This window comes from Nipponia nippon, unplaced genomic scaffold (genome assembly GCF_047370975.1).
Source record: "Nipponia nippon isolate SJK-2023a ecotype South Korea unplaced genomic scaffold, ASM4737097v1 scaffold_9, whole genome shotgun sequence".
In the NCBI taxonomy this organism is placed as follows: Eukaryota; Metazoa; Chordata; class Aves; order Pelecaniformes; family Threskiornithidae; genus Nipponia; species Nipponia nippon.
Window position 1 is genome coordinate 24647462 of NW_028262413.1, and position 14137 is coordinate 24661598.

Consider the following 14137-nt stretch of genomic DNA (forward strand, 5'->3'; position numbering starts at 1 on the left):
CAAAAAATATTTCTGATTAAAATCTAAACCATAACATTAGCTTGGCATCAGATCAAGAGGAGAACATTTGCTATTACTCTGCAAGAAAGAGAGAAACTGCAAACAGCATGTTGGGAGAAAAAGCACCAAAGCCCAGCTCTTCCTCCGCAGAGGATCCCAGTCAGTGGTTCATACTGAAGGACCTCAAAGACCCTTAGGACCTCTTAGGGCTTTTATTTCAAACTACAATGCAAGCAGTAAATACATGGGCTACACCCCAAAATGGAGCAGCCTTTTGCAGAAGAGATTATCTAAAGCTAGGCGGGTTTGGGGAGCAACCACCATCCAGGGTTTGCCACAATTTCCACTCCTGATCTTTCATCCTGATTCTAATGCTTGTATTTAATCTGAATATTAATAGATCATTTTCAAACTGCTTATCTGGAGACAGAGGCCCATTGGCTTCCTGCAGCCATAGCCGGGGCCATGGAGGAGCCCCAAGGGTCCGCAGGGGGAGCAAAGAGGGTCAGGCATCAGAAAAACTGATGAAGGCTGCCCATGCTGAAGACGACCGAGACCCCAGAAGAAGCAGTATGGGATTTCCCTGGAGAAAGCAGCCTTTTAAACTTTTAGGGAATAAAAATCTCAGGTGAGGGTACAGTGTTTTGTTGCTGTGATCACTGGAAGTGACTCATCCCCAGAGAAGCACTTCAGGGACACGGCACCCTCGTCCCCCGGAACCTGGCGTGCTGGTGGCGGCGTGCAGGACTGGCGGGCGACGGAGGTGTAATCACAGGCAAGGGAAAGATGACAGCAACCAAAATAGAAAATGAAAGGTGTAGCGCTTGGTTGGACCCCACATCTCCCACCCATTAGAAAGGGAAACAGATCTGGTCCCTCCTACAAGCAGAAAAGCCCAGGGCAATCAACAATTTAGTGACAGCCTTTACCACTTATCTAGCCCCTGCTCTCATACGTGAGATCAGCCCCATTTCCTTAGATGGGGATAGGCCAGGAGGCATCCCAGAGAAGCACAAAATTAACACAAGTATATATATTTTGGCCCCGGGGCTTCAAAACTCTGAATACACAGAGTGTTTGAATGCTTCTTTGCTTCAGGGCTCTTGAGCTTCAGCACTATATCTAAATCCACTTGCGCTCTCATCACCCTTGCTGATGGGCGAGAGAAGCCGAGGTGGAAAGGAAATAGGTAACAACGGCATCAAAATAAGATTTATTATTTAGAACCGAGATTTGGAAGAGACAGACATGGCAGATAACAACGAAACAATATGCCAGGCTCCAGCTGCGAGAAAGGATGGTACTGAAAGGCTTATGGGCAAATAGAAATTCCTAGTATTCTGGTACCAAAACCAAGAGAGTGAAAAGATCAAAACACTGTGGTCTGGAACTCTCTAAGGTCAACTGAGCAACTGAGGTCCTTGGGTGCATAGCACAGCAGCAGAGGGTTGGAAGAGTTTGGGGCCCAAACATAACAGCAAGAGCAGCACTCTTTCCCACTCCTTAAGAACACTGCTAAAACCCATCTTTCTAAAAAAAAGTTGAGTAGTCCTTTATAATAAATGATTACTCATGAGATTATTGCTACAAACTACTTTGTACATCACCTCAACCCAGGGTACAGCTGAAACCCATCTTCAGTGAATCAAGAAAAAGAAATGTCCCACTACATAATTTTAGCTTATTGAAGGCACTTTAAAGTCTTTTAAAAATTGCTCCAATTACCGACTCATCTGTAGAAGAATTTTAGTCTTATATTTAAAATTAGAAGTGATTCAAGAACTGTATTTAACTCTAGCAAGAAAACACGTCCGGTCTATAAGGAAAAGAAAGAGGTAAAAAGGGAAGTGACAAGTACAAACTTACTCTCCAGTGAAGTCTCTGTAGGTTTCTTTACTTGATTTAAGCGGATTTAAAATAGAGTATTATCTTTACAAAAGAGCTGTGAAAAATTTAAATGGAATTGGAACTTATCTTTCTTGTACTAGAATCTGAATACACGTGCCTAACTTATCTTTTGGAAAATTACTTAAAGTACAATTAACTGTGTGAAACAAAAAGTATTTGAAGGAGTGCCTCCTCTCCTCCCTCTTCTCCAGCTGCTGCTCAAGGGAACCTGGCTCACAACAGAAGGGAACAATTTGGAACAAAATCCTTTTCCCCCAAAATAATTCTCCTTTATTTTTTTGCATAACATTTTTTGTATTTCCAACTATAAATAAAAAATGATTAGAAAGAAGTTACAAAATTGCGTTGAATGGACCAGAACGGCACACAATTTCTCACACATGATAAATCACTTCCCATCTTCCTCTTCCTCCTCCTTAGCCATGGCAGGGCCTCGTGCTTGGCACCGTAGCTGAGGGGGCCACGTGTCAGTCGCTGACGATCTCATTTTCAGAATCTAAAAAAAAAAAAATCCATATATGGATTTCACATATAGGAAAACCCAAACAAAACCCAAAAGGACCACATGAAATCGTGGACCTGGAGCGCGTGGAAGATGCTTCTGCCAGAGCATGCCAGCCACTGCACGCATTTCAGGTACCTCATGGAAACAGAAACTGAAATCCTCCGTTAACACATCACCCATGTCATACTGAAAGCTTAAAGGCATGAACATATTTATGTGGGTGGCAGAACTCAAGCACCTTGTGGAGTCACTCAGACCGCAGTCCTGACTCCTGGGGGGAAGAGCTAGTCTCCTAGGAGGCAGAAATAGAGAAAGCCAGCAAAGACGCACAGTGTTAGTCTCTGTTTATGGGACTCTGTCACCGAGTAAGGCGGGGAGAGGGATGCAGCGCTTTGTGCCAGCCGTCGGCTGCTGAAGGGATGGTGGGGCTGCTGGGGCAAGTCGTGGGCACCAGCTCTCCTGGGCCTGCAGGCTTGGCAGCATGGCCCAAGCTCACATCCCTTGTCCGACAGAAAGAGCCAAGCCTAGGATCCTCCTCCCACCTGGGAAGCAGGGATGCCACACTCCATGCCAGCAGAACACAAGGCAGGGATGGGACCCATCAGCCTCCACCACCCTTCACAGACCGCAGGGCGAGATGGCTCGCTGGACACGAAAGAGTACAGAGAAGCTGAGGGATTGAAATGACGGTACCAGAATAACACACAATGAGGGCACTGACAGCACAGAACAAGGCTGAAGCAGCAGCAACACAGGGTGCCACCACGCATCCCCTGGTACATGCCCCACTGGTACGCATCGACTGTGTTGGTGACACGCTCACAGTGACATGCACCAAAGCTCTTCACTCCATGGCACGGAAACATGCATGCTGTTATCGGATCTGCAAGCATATATGGGTTTTATATAGCATACAGTTTGCTAGATGCTTTCAGAAAAAATGCAGTGAGTCTTTTAGAACAGCAGGGAGGGCAACGGACATTGGGGAAAAGTGCACTGTGCAAAGAGATGTCGTCTGTTTTTGGCATAGCTCCTGGTGGGTCTCCATGTGTTAGGCTTTGCTTTTATTAAATGCGGTCCCAGTTTTCTCCCGCCCACATTTCTTGCTCTGCCTGCTCATAGGAAGAATTGCTTTTAAACAATGTAAAATGATGTCTTGATCGTAATTCCTCCCCGAGCTTCTGATTGACATCAGTTCTGCAGATCCACCTGAATTAACTACCGTTCTCAACATCTGCTCGCTATTGATAACCAGCACTTGGCACAGAAGTTCATCCAGGAAAACAAAATAAGACAAAATTAACTATGGTGCTTAGGGACATGGTTTAGTGGTGGACTTGGCAGTGCTAGGTTAATGGTTGGACTCAATGATCTTAAAAGTCTTTTCCAACCTAAACGATTCTATGATCTCCAAGTAATGGGGAAAAGCCTTAAGACAGTAGTGGGCCTGACCCCTGGTTATACCGCAGGTCAGCCATAAAGCCAAAACCAGAGCACGCTCTCCAGGTGCTTAGCCCACATCCCAAGGACAACCTATTGATTTCTTACTCTGATGTCCATCTGAACTTTCAATCAAAGACTGAAAGGGCAACAGCACTGAAGAGATCACTGAACTCAGTTATACTCAAAATGTTCTTGGTGCTGGGGAGAACTATGGGAAAAAGGCATGATTGCAGATCTTGTAACTGCTGACTAACGGTGAAAACAATATTAGATATAGTCTATCTAGCCTGATAAACAAAACCTAAATGCTGAGGAAGTTTCTACCTTATTTGCAAAGTAATTAAAAACACAACAACACACGAGTAAATACTTTCTTGGGGTGTTTTATGTCAGATCTGAAAAACACCCATTTGAGAAGGACTGGTAGCTGGTTATTTAATCTTAAATTTCCTAGGTTTTTACAATGTATCAAAGCCCTGAATATCTCGGAAAAAACACGAGAGCATCCTGGCTTGTATCAGAAATAGCGTGGCCAGCAGGACTAGGGCAGTGATCGTCCCCCTCTACTCAGCACTGGTGAGGCCGCACCTCAAATACTGTGTTCAGTTTTGGGCCCCTCACTACAAGAAGGACATTGAGGTGCTGGAGCATGTCCAAAGAAGAGCAACGAAGCTGGTGAAGGGTCTAGAGCACAAGTCTTATGAGGAGTGGCTGAGAGAGCTGGGGTTTAGTCTGGAGAAGAGGAGGCTGAGGGGAGACCTTATTGTGCTCTACAACTACCTGAAAGGAGGTTGTAGCGAGGTGGGGGTTGCTCTCTTCTCCCAAGGAACAAGTGATAGGATGAGAGGAAATGGCCTTGAGTTGCACCAGGGGAGGTTTAGATTGGATATTAGGAAAAACTTCTTCACCAAAAGGGTTGTCAAGCATTGGAACAGGCTGCCCGGGGAAGTCCTCATCCCTGGAAGCATTTAAAAGACATGTAGATGTGGTGCTTAGGGGCATGGTTTAGTGGTGGACTTGGCAGTGTTAGGTTAATGGTTGGACTTGATGATCTTAATGGTCTTTTCCCACCTAAATGATTCTATGATAGACAGAAAAAAGTCGCCAGAAGAGTGGCTCAAGAGGCTCTCACCATGCCCATCCTGTCACTTAAAGCTCCTCAAGAGCAATGGTGCCATAGCTGCACTCACTGGTGCCTCAATAATGAAAGGCAAAGTATGGGGATCTGCTACTTTGCAAGGGAAAAAAAAAAAAATCCTAACTTCTCCTTCTGCCTTGTTAATGTGCAAATACAACAACACACTAAATATACTCCGTGAATCCATCCAGTGGCACTACATCAAAAGAAATTAATTCAAGCTTCCCTTGCTCACCAGACTTTGACAAACCAAGAACTTGTCACAAGAATTTCACTGTTATAACAGATACTTTATCAAAATAGTAGGTCATCTTCTATGCATAGCTTCTCCACACTTATGAAGCAAAATCTAAAGCTTAATGAGGCTTTGCATGTAAGGCTGAAAGACTGAATTACGCAGCCTCTAAACTTCTCATGTGAAAGTTATTTCAAAGGAGAAGTTTTATATTCAAATATAGATCCAAGCGTATATAACAGCAATCTTAATAGTAACACTACAACTATCACTCTGAAAAAAAAAGCAGAAAGGGCCACATAATTTAGAGAAGTTGCTGCCTCCTGGTACAAGCTTGACTTTCAGATGAATCAGTAAAAGTAATCTATTTACTGTCAGCGTCACAGTACATCCAAAAATCCCTTTGAGCAAGAAATTCTTTCATAATGCAGAATTTGTAACCTGACAGCTCCTAAAATCCATTTCATTATGTTGCATTTCTGGAGCTTATCTGCATTAATAAAAGAACCAGCATGGTCAGGGCTGGAACATCACCTTCCTGCTGCATCTGCAGGGACAGCTCCACAAACAGACCTACCTGATAAAGCAAGTATCATCTCAGTCAAAAGTCACTGAAGCTTAAGTCACAACACAGTTCCCATCTGATCAATGGTTCATTTCAGGAATATATAGACAGGAAAATAATTGTATTTACCAGGTTCCTTCAGAAGAAACGCCACAAGGATCAGCACACCAGACAGCTTGCCCAAATACGCAACTGAAGCTCAGCCTGCCTAAGCACCAGCCAACCACGGCCCAACAGTACAAATCAAAGAAATGCTCCTCAAGGATTCAATCAATAATAAGTAACCATAGCAAGAAATCCTACACAATTATGTTTTTGTTGTTTTATAAATTCAATCCCATAGCAAGATATTCATCCACCTGTAACAAGGAAGAGAGCATGAACTCCCTGCTTGTATACTCTGCAGAGATGTTGCCCACATTCAGCAACCATACACCTCTCCAGCACTGCTATCTTTCTTCACAAACATCACCAGAAATCAGGGACTGAGAAGGGCAGATGAGAAAACAGAGAATGAAAGGAAACCTTCTTAAGGTATTAACCATAGTCATGAACTATTTCATTTGTGACTTCTGTTTCCAAGCCAACACTTTCAACAGCATCTATTGAAAACTCAGGTGGAGACTAGTTGGCAGCAAGGCAGAAAACTAGGTAGGTTTTTGCCATATTAACTAACATATGAGACATCAGTCTTACTCAAAAAGACTTGAACCCTTTGCTTAATTGGGGGGGGGGGGGGGACGACGACACACGACACACATAGGGAAAGCAATGCTGAGGTCAAATCATTTCAGAAGGGAGAATTCTGATTACAACTCTCCAAAGCCAACTTCCAAAGAATGTAGGAGGACAGATGTTCTTCCTACTCAAACATGTGCTAACTGAACAATACCGACATGGACCCACCAAGCACTAAGTCCATAGGACTTGTTTGGAAAAAATCTGAATGTTCTTGGAATTGCAAATAGTGCATTGAGACCGCCAAAGAAAAATGCTTGAAGGGAAAGAGCAACTATTGACAAAGCCCAGTTAAACTAATGACTGATTCAAAAGTATTAGAGATTTCCTTCCACAAATACCAAATGACAAAACCTGCAGCTTAAGAAGTTCATTTCAGAAATACTGCCATTTAGCACAAGAGAGCCCTATTCCCAAATGCAAGTATCTCAGCAGGAGCAAAGAGGCTGCCACATTTGGCCCATTCAGTCCCTCATCTTGTCTTTGATACCAGCCAATGTCAAGTATTTCAGAGAAAAGTAAAGAAGTTATACAGTAGACAGCAAAAAAGCAACTCTTTGGAGATAGGTGTAAAGTAATAGTTAAGTAATATTTCCTCTTTAAAGTTGTGGAATGGAGACCAGAGTTAAACATGCAAGGAAACCACAAGGGACAATTTTATATCATTCTTTTGAATGAAATCGGTGTCAGGAAGGTTGAATCAGGATTTGCAGAAGAGCCTTAAACCATCCAAATGTGTCTCCCTGCCATCTCCCGCTCCCCACTTTGCATCCCCGTGGCAGACAAGCAGCGCTGGCAGCAGCGGCTCTCCTCCCCACCCAGCCCCGCTCCAAGCAAGCCAGGGACGCGGTGGGCAAACAGGATGTGATTACACATTTGGATACTCCATCATGATGTATGGCAATCGGAAAGCCAAATTAATGGCATATGGGCAAACTTAATTTGGCATTGCTGAACTACTGGGTGCATGACTTGGTAGTTTAAAACATTCAGGATCTGTATTAAGTTTCTGTAACTTCTAAAAGATTGAAAATTGGGGGATCTGTGAACTCCCCCATTGAAACCTCGTATTTAAAGCTGAGGATCCGTACTGACTTCACACATGTCCTTGCAAAGCAGCTCTGGGAAGGTCGGGAGATGGCAGAGCTATGGGACACAGCTGCAGGCCTGCAACCGGCAAGGTGAGGAATTCTACCCAGTGGGTTTGACCCGTTTACTGCATATCAAAGCAATACTCAGAGTGAGGAATAAAATTACTTCAGTTCTGGGATCTGCAGGGGAATGTCTTTTTGGGTACAGACCCCCACCTCCGATGGTACAGCATGGACCCCTCAGGTCTCTCTTGCTCCTTTGCTCACCTTTTGCTCAAGAAGTTGTCCCATTTATTTCATCTCGTGCTAATTGCCACTGAGGTTCAAAGCATCCTTTGACACGATCGGCACGATGGAGGGTAACAAAACATAGCTTGAAGCTAACATTCAGAAGAAGTGCAGCCAAGATGGCTACCAGAAAATTAAAACAATGGATACCAAAATGCAAGTATCAACCTCTGAGCCATTATTTGGCCCCAATACCAGCTAAAGATGCAATAGTTAGGAACACACCCGCTAGAATTTTGGAAGCTGCATTTAAGCGTCGCTCACACAGGCTGTCCCCCCACCCGTCGCCAGCTCTGCCTGCGCGCACAGTGCATGCAACACAGCCTCTGGCCTGGGAGAGGACTCCCAGTGAGCTGCAGCACAGATCGCAAACATTCAAACGTACACAGCACATACAGCAAAGCCGCACAGGTCGGATGCGCAGGAACATAGAAGCAGAAGTATCAAACCTCTTCCTGCACGTCCTTTCCTAAGTTCTCCTGCAGCCTACACCAATGACGGCGACCACCAAGAGGGAGCTTGCATCAGGGCCGAATTTCGTATCTTCGCTTCCTCACATTTAAATGATGCCAGGATCGAGTTAAAAGGGCTTCCCTAGCACTCTTCCATGTAGGAGAGACAGAGTCCACATGCCTCTTTCACCACCTACCAAACTCTACCATCCTCATGTGTACCACCAGCAATACTGAAGATACTATCTGCTTAAAAGGAACCCATTTAAGGTTCCAGTATGGTCTGCTTTGCAGCAGCGTAACACCAGAAATACTGCAGCAGGCAGGGGATTTCAAGCAACGTAATCTGCAGGTGGCACTACATCACTTCTGGAGCACCGTTTCAATTCTACAGCTGCCATGAGGTGGGACATGTCAGTTATGGGCAGAACCCGAGAAACCATGGAGGTATCACATCTGCTGCTTCTACACAAGTGAAGGGGTAAGAGTCTGGAAAACAAATGTAGTTACCCGAACAGCTGGGAATGGACACAATTCTACGTTTTAGAAAAACACTAGGTTTTTCACACAATTTTCAAGCACAAAATGTTTATTTTTCTTCTTTTTAATCTATACAATTTCTCGGGGCTTTTAGTGCCACTGACTTCGTCAGTATACAAGGGATGGACTATACAACAGGCAATAGCGACATAAACTGTAAGATTCAGTGCAAGCTGAAGGAAAACTGGTGTGAGAACATATTTTCTATGTTTGCTCATGAAGCATACAGACATGAATCTAAAAAACCCAAACAAATTAAAGATACATGTTACAGAGAACAGAAATCTCTTACTACAGGAAGTATTTTGCCCAGGCAGAAGACTCTGCATAATTGTCTATAAAATTCAATTCTAACTGAATTGATGGAATAATATATTCAAAGGGTACAAACAAAATAATTTAGACATATATAATGCTCAAAGTACAATAGAACTATACAATTCACAGCTTGGCAGCACAAGACATCTCTGCCCTTCAGCAGACAGTATAAAATGTCATTGCAGTAGAGATACAGAGCAACGTGCCTTCAGATGCGACTGCATGGCTCGTGACCTGGGCCTGAATGCTCTCCCTTAGCGCTTTCTGGTGAGAAGAGACTTACCATCAAAAGATCAGTTTTAGTGGTTATCTTGTGCCTTTAGACTGAGAGGTGCAGATGGAGACTCTACGCACAGTAAAATGGGCAAAAAGCAACTTTCAAACAGGAGAGAGGTGTCCATGCCACCTAGAGCGCAAACTTAAGTAAAACAAAACTATATATAAAAACCCCAAATTTTCAAACAAAATGTGGTGAGACTCCAAAACTGAAGTATCAGATATGAAAAAGAATAGCTTCACATTTTTATTCTGTTTTAGCATGAATACTGCTAGCACATCAGTGGCAAAACACCATTCTTAACCTCGGTGGGTGAACTGAAGCCAGAATACACACAAGTGCTGTACTTACACGGTTCTTACAGAAACCTGGAGACATGTTCTCCTACAATCAAGATTTCAGTTATATTTTTTCACTTATGAAACATGCATGAATTTGTAATCTAACTAAATTATAGAAGCCCAATAGGGGAAAGAAAATGTAATCCAATTTGCTGCTGATCCAGAAGAAAACAGTATTTGCCTGCCTGTTAGAGAAGTAAGTTGCTGTCTACAACAACTTTACCAAAGACTGGGGAAGAGAATGAATTGCGCTGCCCGAAGCTATTACCTGTCCTTATATACAACTTACTTGGATCACTCTGTAAATGCTCCTATTTAAAAATGTGCATTTCACTACTCCTTGTACAAACACAATTTTTTGATAGGCATCTCAAACAAACCTCACCTCACAATTATTTTTTTAAAAGCTTCAGAAACAAAAATTCAACCCATGAATTAAAATAAAAGTATTTACAGCAGAACAAAACTGATGAAGAACGTTGACTGTAAACCTTCAGTATCTCTGCAAATAAAAAGAACTTCAACTCACAAGTAAATAAAATACACCTTTCAAATAATTTTACATCTCTTTCCAGCTGGAACTGAAAAGCTGAAATTCAAGGCACTGTACTCCTGCAGGGGTTAGTACAATTTTCTAGTCATCAATTCAAGTACATCGACTTTAAGGATCTCAAGTGTAAAACATCAGAACACAACAGAATAAAGTGTCTTCAGCAATGAAATATAAACAAATATTGCCAGAACAAACAAACTATCTTTTGTGAAACCATTTCACAGTGATTGCTAGATGCAGTGTATGGCTGTGTATGCTAGCGGGCCCGACCTGGACCCCCGCCTCATCCAACACATATGGCATCTACAGATCAAACACTCCACATGACAACGCTGAAACCATCATTACCTATGGCAAGGCAACTGAACTACGTCATTCGCAGGTGTGGGCCAGGCGGCTCAGCAGTAGGTTGCTGCAGCGGCACCGGGTACATCTGCAAGCAGGTTTTGCTGAGAGGCGAGAACTGTGCAATGTTTGGACCTCTGACAATCCTGGGCTGCGCGGCTGGCCCCGACCACTGCACTCCGTAAACGGGTGTAGGGAAAACTCCTCCATACTGACAAAGAGGCATCACATAAGGTGTCACTGTGCCAGGGAGGGCAGGCCCTGGCATAGGCACTGGCAGGGACGGTGAAGCTCCAGGAGCTAACGCAGCGGGCATGGGGCAAGACACTGGAACAATGCACTTTTTCCCCAATCCCGTTCTTACCGAATTAACCTACAAAAAGAAAAAATAGAAAAAGCGTCGCTATTAAGCTTCTCTTTCCCTGCTTGCTGCAGGCAGCGCTGGCATGCCGAGACACGTGTGTCTGTGCTGGGACCACGGTGGTGCTGCTCTGCCAGCGGCATGGCCCACGCTGGCAGCACCCCTGCCCCACATCTGGGCACCTGCAAGTGGGCTGTCAGCCTGGAGGGGAGCACAGAGGTGGCACAGCATCCTTGGAGCTTGGGGGTTGGTTGTGTTTTGGTTTTTTTTTTGTCTTTTTGTTTGTGAGGGTTTTTTGGGTTTTGGTTTAGTTGTTTTAGTTGTTCGGTTTTTTTAAGACCAAAAATTGGAAATTAATAGCAAAGGTTCACATGAGGAGGAGGGGAAAGCTGTCTGAACATAATCTTACAATTTAAGGAGGCAGGAAGCATCGCTGAACAGGCGAGAACTGAACACCACACAAAAAACCATGAAAAATCTCAAATGTCCAGAGTAACCCAAGTATCTTTTATGCTCAGTCTTGTGCATAAAAGTAAATAAATTAAACTAAATACAGAATTAAACCAGATCTTGCAAACCCTCCCCCCAAATCTTGCAAAAAAAGAAACCCCCAAATCTTGCAAAAAACCAAACAAACCCCCAAATCTTGCAAAAACCCCAAGTTCTTGCAGCCATCCCCAGAACAGGTTTTAAAAATTCTAGCACATATTTCTGTAACAAGTTGTTTGTGCTGGGTCATTTGGCCTCACTGAACTAAGAGTAGCGAAGAACAGAAAGAGATTTTCTACAGCGGTCAAATACCCAGCACTGGGAGACCAGGCGAGGTAAACCAGCAAGGACACATCAGGAGCTGCTCCTGCCTCAGGAGCTGCTGGAACCAATGCTAGATATTTTTCTAAAATTCTATTAACATCCACTTCAATTATTCAGTTTTTGCATGTGAGGGACAGAGAAAGCTCTCCTTCCTAAATACTGGGATGGTGGAGCTTCCCAAATTGTATGCTCTGAAAACAATCGTTATCCAAAATCCACTCTCTCTGCAGATGGGGTTTGCAGCATTGCATTACATTTTTAATTTCACAGAATTTACAACTTCCTGCCATGGTTCCCACCAAGCCAGCATCTACTCATGGCATAAGAAAAAAAGAGTATTATTTAAGCCCAGGAATCTCCCATTAATTTGGTATTTCACATTAAATTGATAAAATTGGTACGAAGGTGAAATATCAGCAGAAAAAATGAATATATATATAAGACTGTGCGGAATGCTTACTCTATGTTTCTGATTTTAGTGTCTCTTCTCAATTAAAAATGGCAATGTCACTCTGGGATTTACTGCTTGGGGCATTAACCTGTCCTCCAAAGCAAATTTTAGAAAAACTCAGAAATATCCAATATCCTTCTTCACTTCACTGTCTCCAGTTGTAATCTGAAATGAATCTGACGGGGAGCATCAAACTAAGAGAAATAGTTGCTTCGGTATAATGAATTTGACATCATTAATATATAAAAATCCACCAAAATTAACAGCAGAAAATGAAGAACAATAAACAGAGGAACTGAGGACACATTTTTAAGACCCGAAGACTTCTTTAACTTATTATTAGACCCATGTTTTAACATCCTCAAAATGATGGTTTCCACCAAACTAGACAACTGTGAGTGGATAACAATGGATGCCTGCAAACGTACCTAACTGAAGTAGATAATTTCTTATACAAGCAACAGATTATATGGTAGCATTGAAAATGTAAGGTGGCATTTTAGGAAGTGGTCCTAATTAAAAATTCTAACTTGAAAAAGCTTATTTTCAGTTCTTTTAAAATGCTGAGAAATCTACCTCTACCCGATTCGTGCTGCTTGACTTTTTTGTCCTCAGCTAAATTACTCAGTAAAGCAGCAGCTGTATTTAAGGCTACATATGTGCAACCAGGAATAAAATTACATCATGCTCCAAACCCAACTATTACACATACTTATTAAAACCTGCTACAATGTCATGACAAATGCACGTTAATGATTTAAGGTTGCTTCCTCTACCTTCGTTGCATGCTTCAAGGGAGCAAAACACACTTTAAGAAGCAACAAGACATCTAGCTCTTGCATCCTCCCCTGGATAGAAGTCTTGGTCAAAGCCATTTTTTAACAATTACCTTTTAACCAGCTATGATGACTCAACACCGATAGAGGCTGAAACAACCCGTGTCTTCCTGCATGTAGGTGCAAACTGAAACATCAAACCCAACATGCACCAGAATGGTCTTCAAAACAGCACAAGGAGCTATGGATTTCCCAGCTCTAGGAAAGCCAGGAGACTAGCAGTCACTTTGTTCATAAAATTCAAAGGGAAGCAGATGGACATTCACACGGTGATGGAAAAGGTGTGTACCTACACTGGGGTCAAAGTCACGGCTGTAAACAGAACTAGCTTGGCATTTCAATCAATCAGGCTGGTATTTTAACAGAGGTACACCAAAGGAACCTGCCAGGGGGCTGAAGCTCACAAGTGAAGCAGAGAACCTGCAAGTTCTCCTGTTACTCACAAGCTGCCCAATTCTGTGCTGAAAGGGCACATTTGTTATCTGCAGCTCTCTGCTTGCCCAGGGGACCTCTCCTCTTAGCTATTACCTTGTCATTTTTGCAAGTTTGTTTGAAAGGTGCCAGTTCTGGCACAAGCTGTCGATTCCAAAATGTGCATCAACTACAGCACACTATATCCTAGTGGCAACAAGGCTTCAGCTTCCAGTTCATCTTCTGGGCTTTGGTATTCTACCCACAGCTTGAAGATATGGGTGTGAATTGTTTCTTTTATATTGAATTTGTCTTGGGAATTAAAAACAAGTGGTACAATATCAGACCCCTGTATCCAGCTCAATGTTTAGAGATCACTGAAAACCAGAAGATCTTTACAGCCATAGCCTGCAGTCATATAAGAAAAGTGTTTGGGGTTTATTTAAAATACTCTAATCCTCCTGCAGGAGCGTAAAGCAGAAGTTGTCTTTTCCCTTCCTAATTCAAGTTTAGATGACGCAACACTAG

The 14137-nt window shown here is 43.0% G+C and overlaps 1 protein-coding gene across 9 annotated transcripts in view; it reads right to left on the reverse strand.

Moving 5' to 3' along the window:
• Positions 1-1198: 1198 nt before the first annotated feature.
• The window catches only part of WNK2 (WNK lysine deficient protein kinase 2), a 116768-nt gene continuing 103829 nt past the window's right edge, over positions 1199-14137 (reverse strand). For 7 of the 9 annotated variants that reach the window (XM_087743512.1, XM_087743515.1, XM_087743508.1 and 4 more), the window contains one exon: positions 8971-11110. In XM_087743512.1, coding sequence (XP_087599638.1) covers positions 10760-11110 — 351 coding nt within the window. In that variant the 3' untranslated portion in view covers positions 8971-10759. Of the gene's footprint in view, positions 2405-8970; positions 11111-14137 lie in introns of those variants that run through there. The other 2 variants (XM_087743516.1, XM_087743513.1) reach the window with 1 other exon arrangement.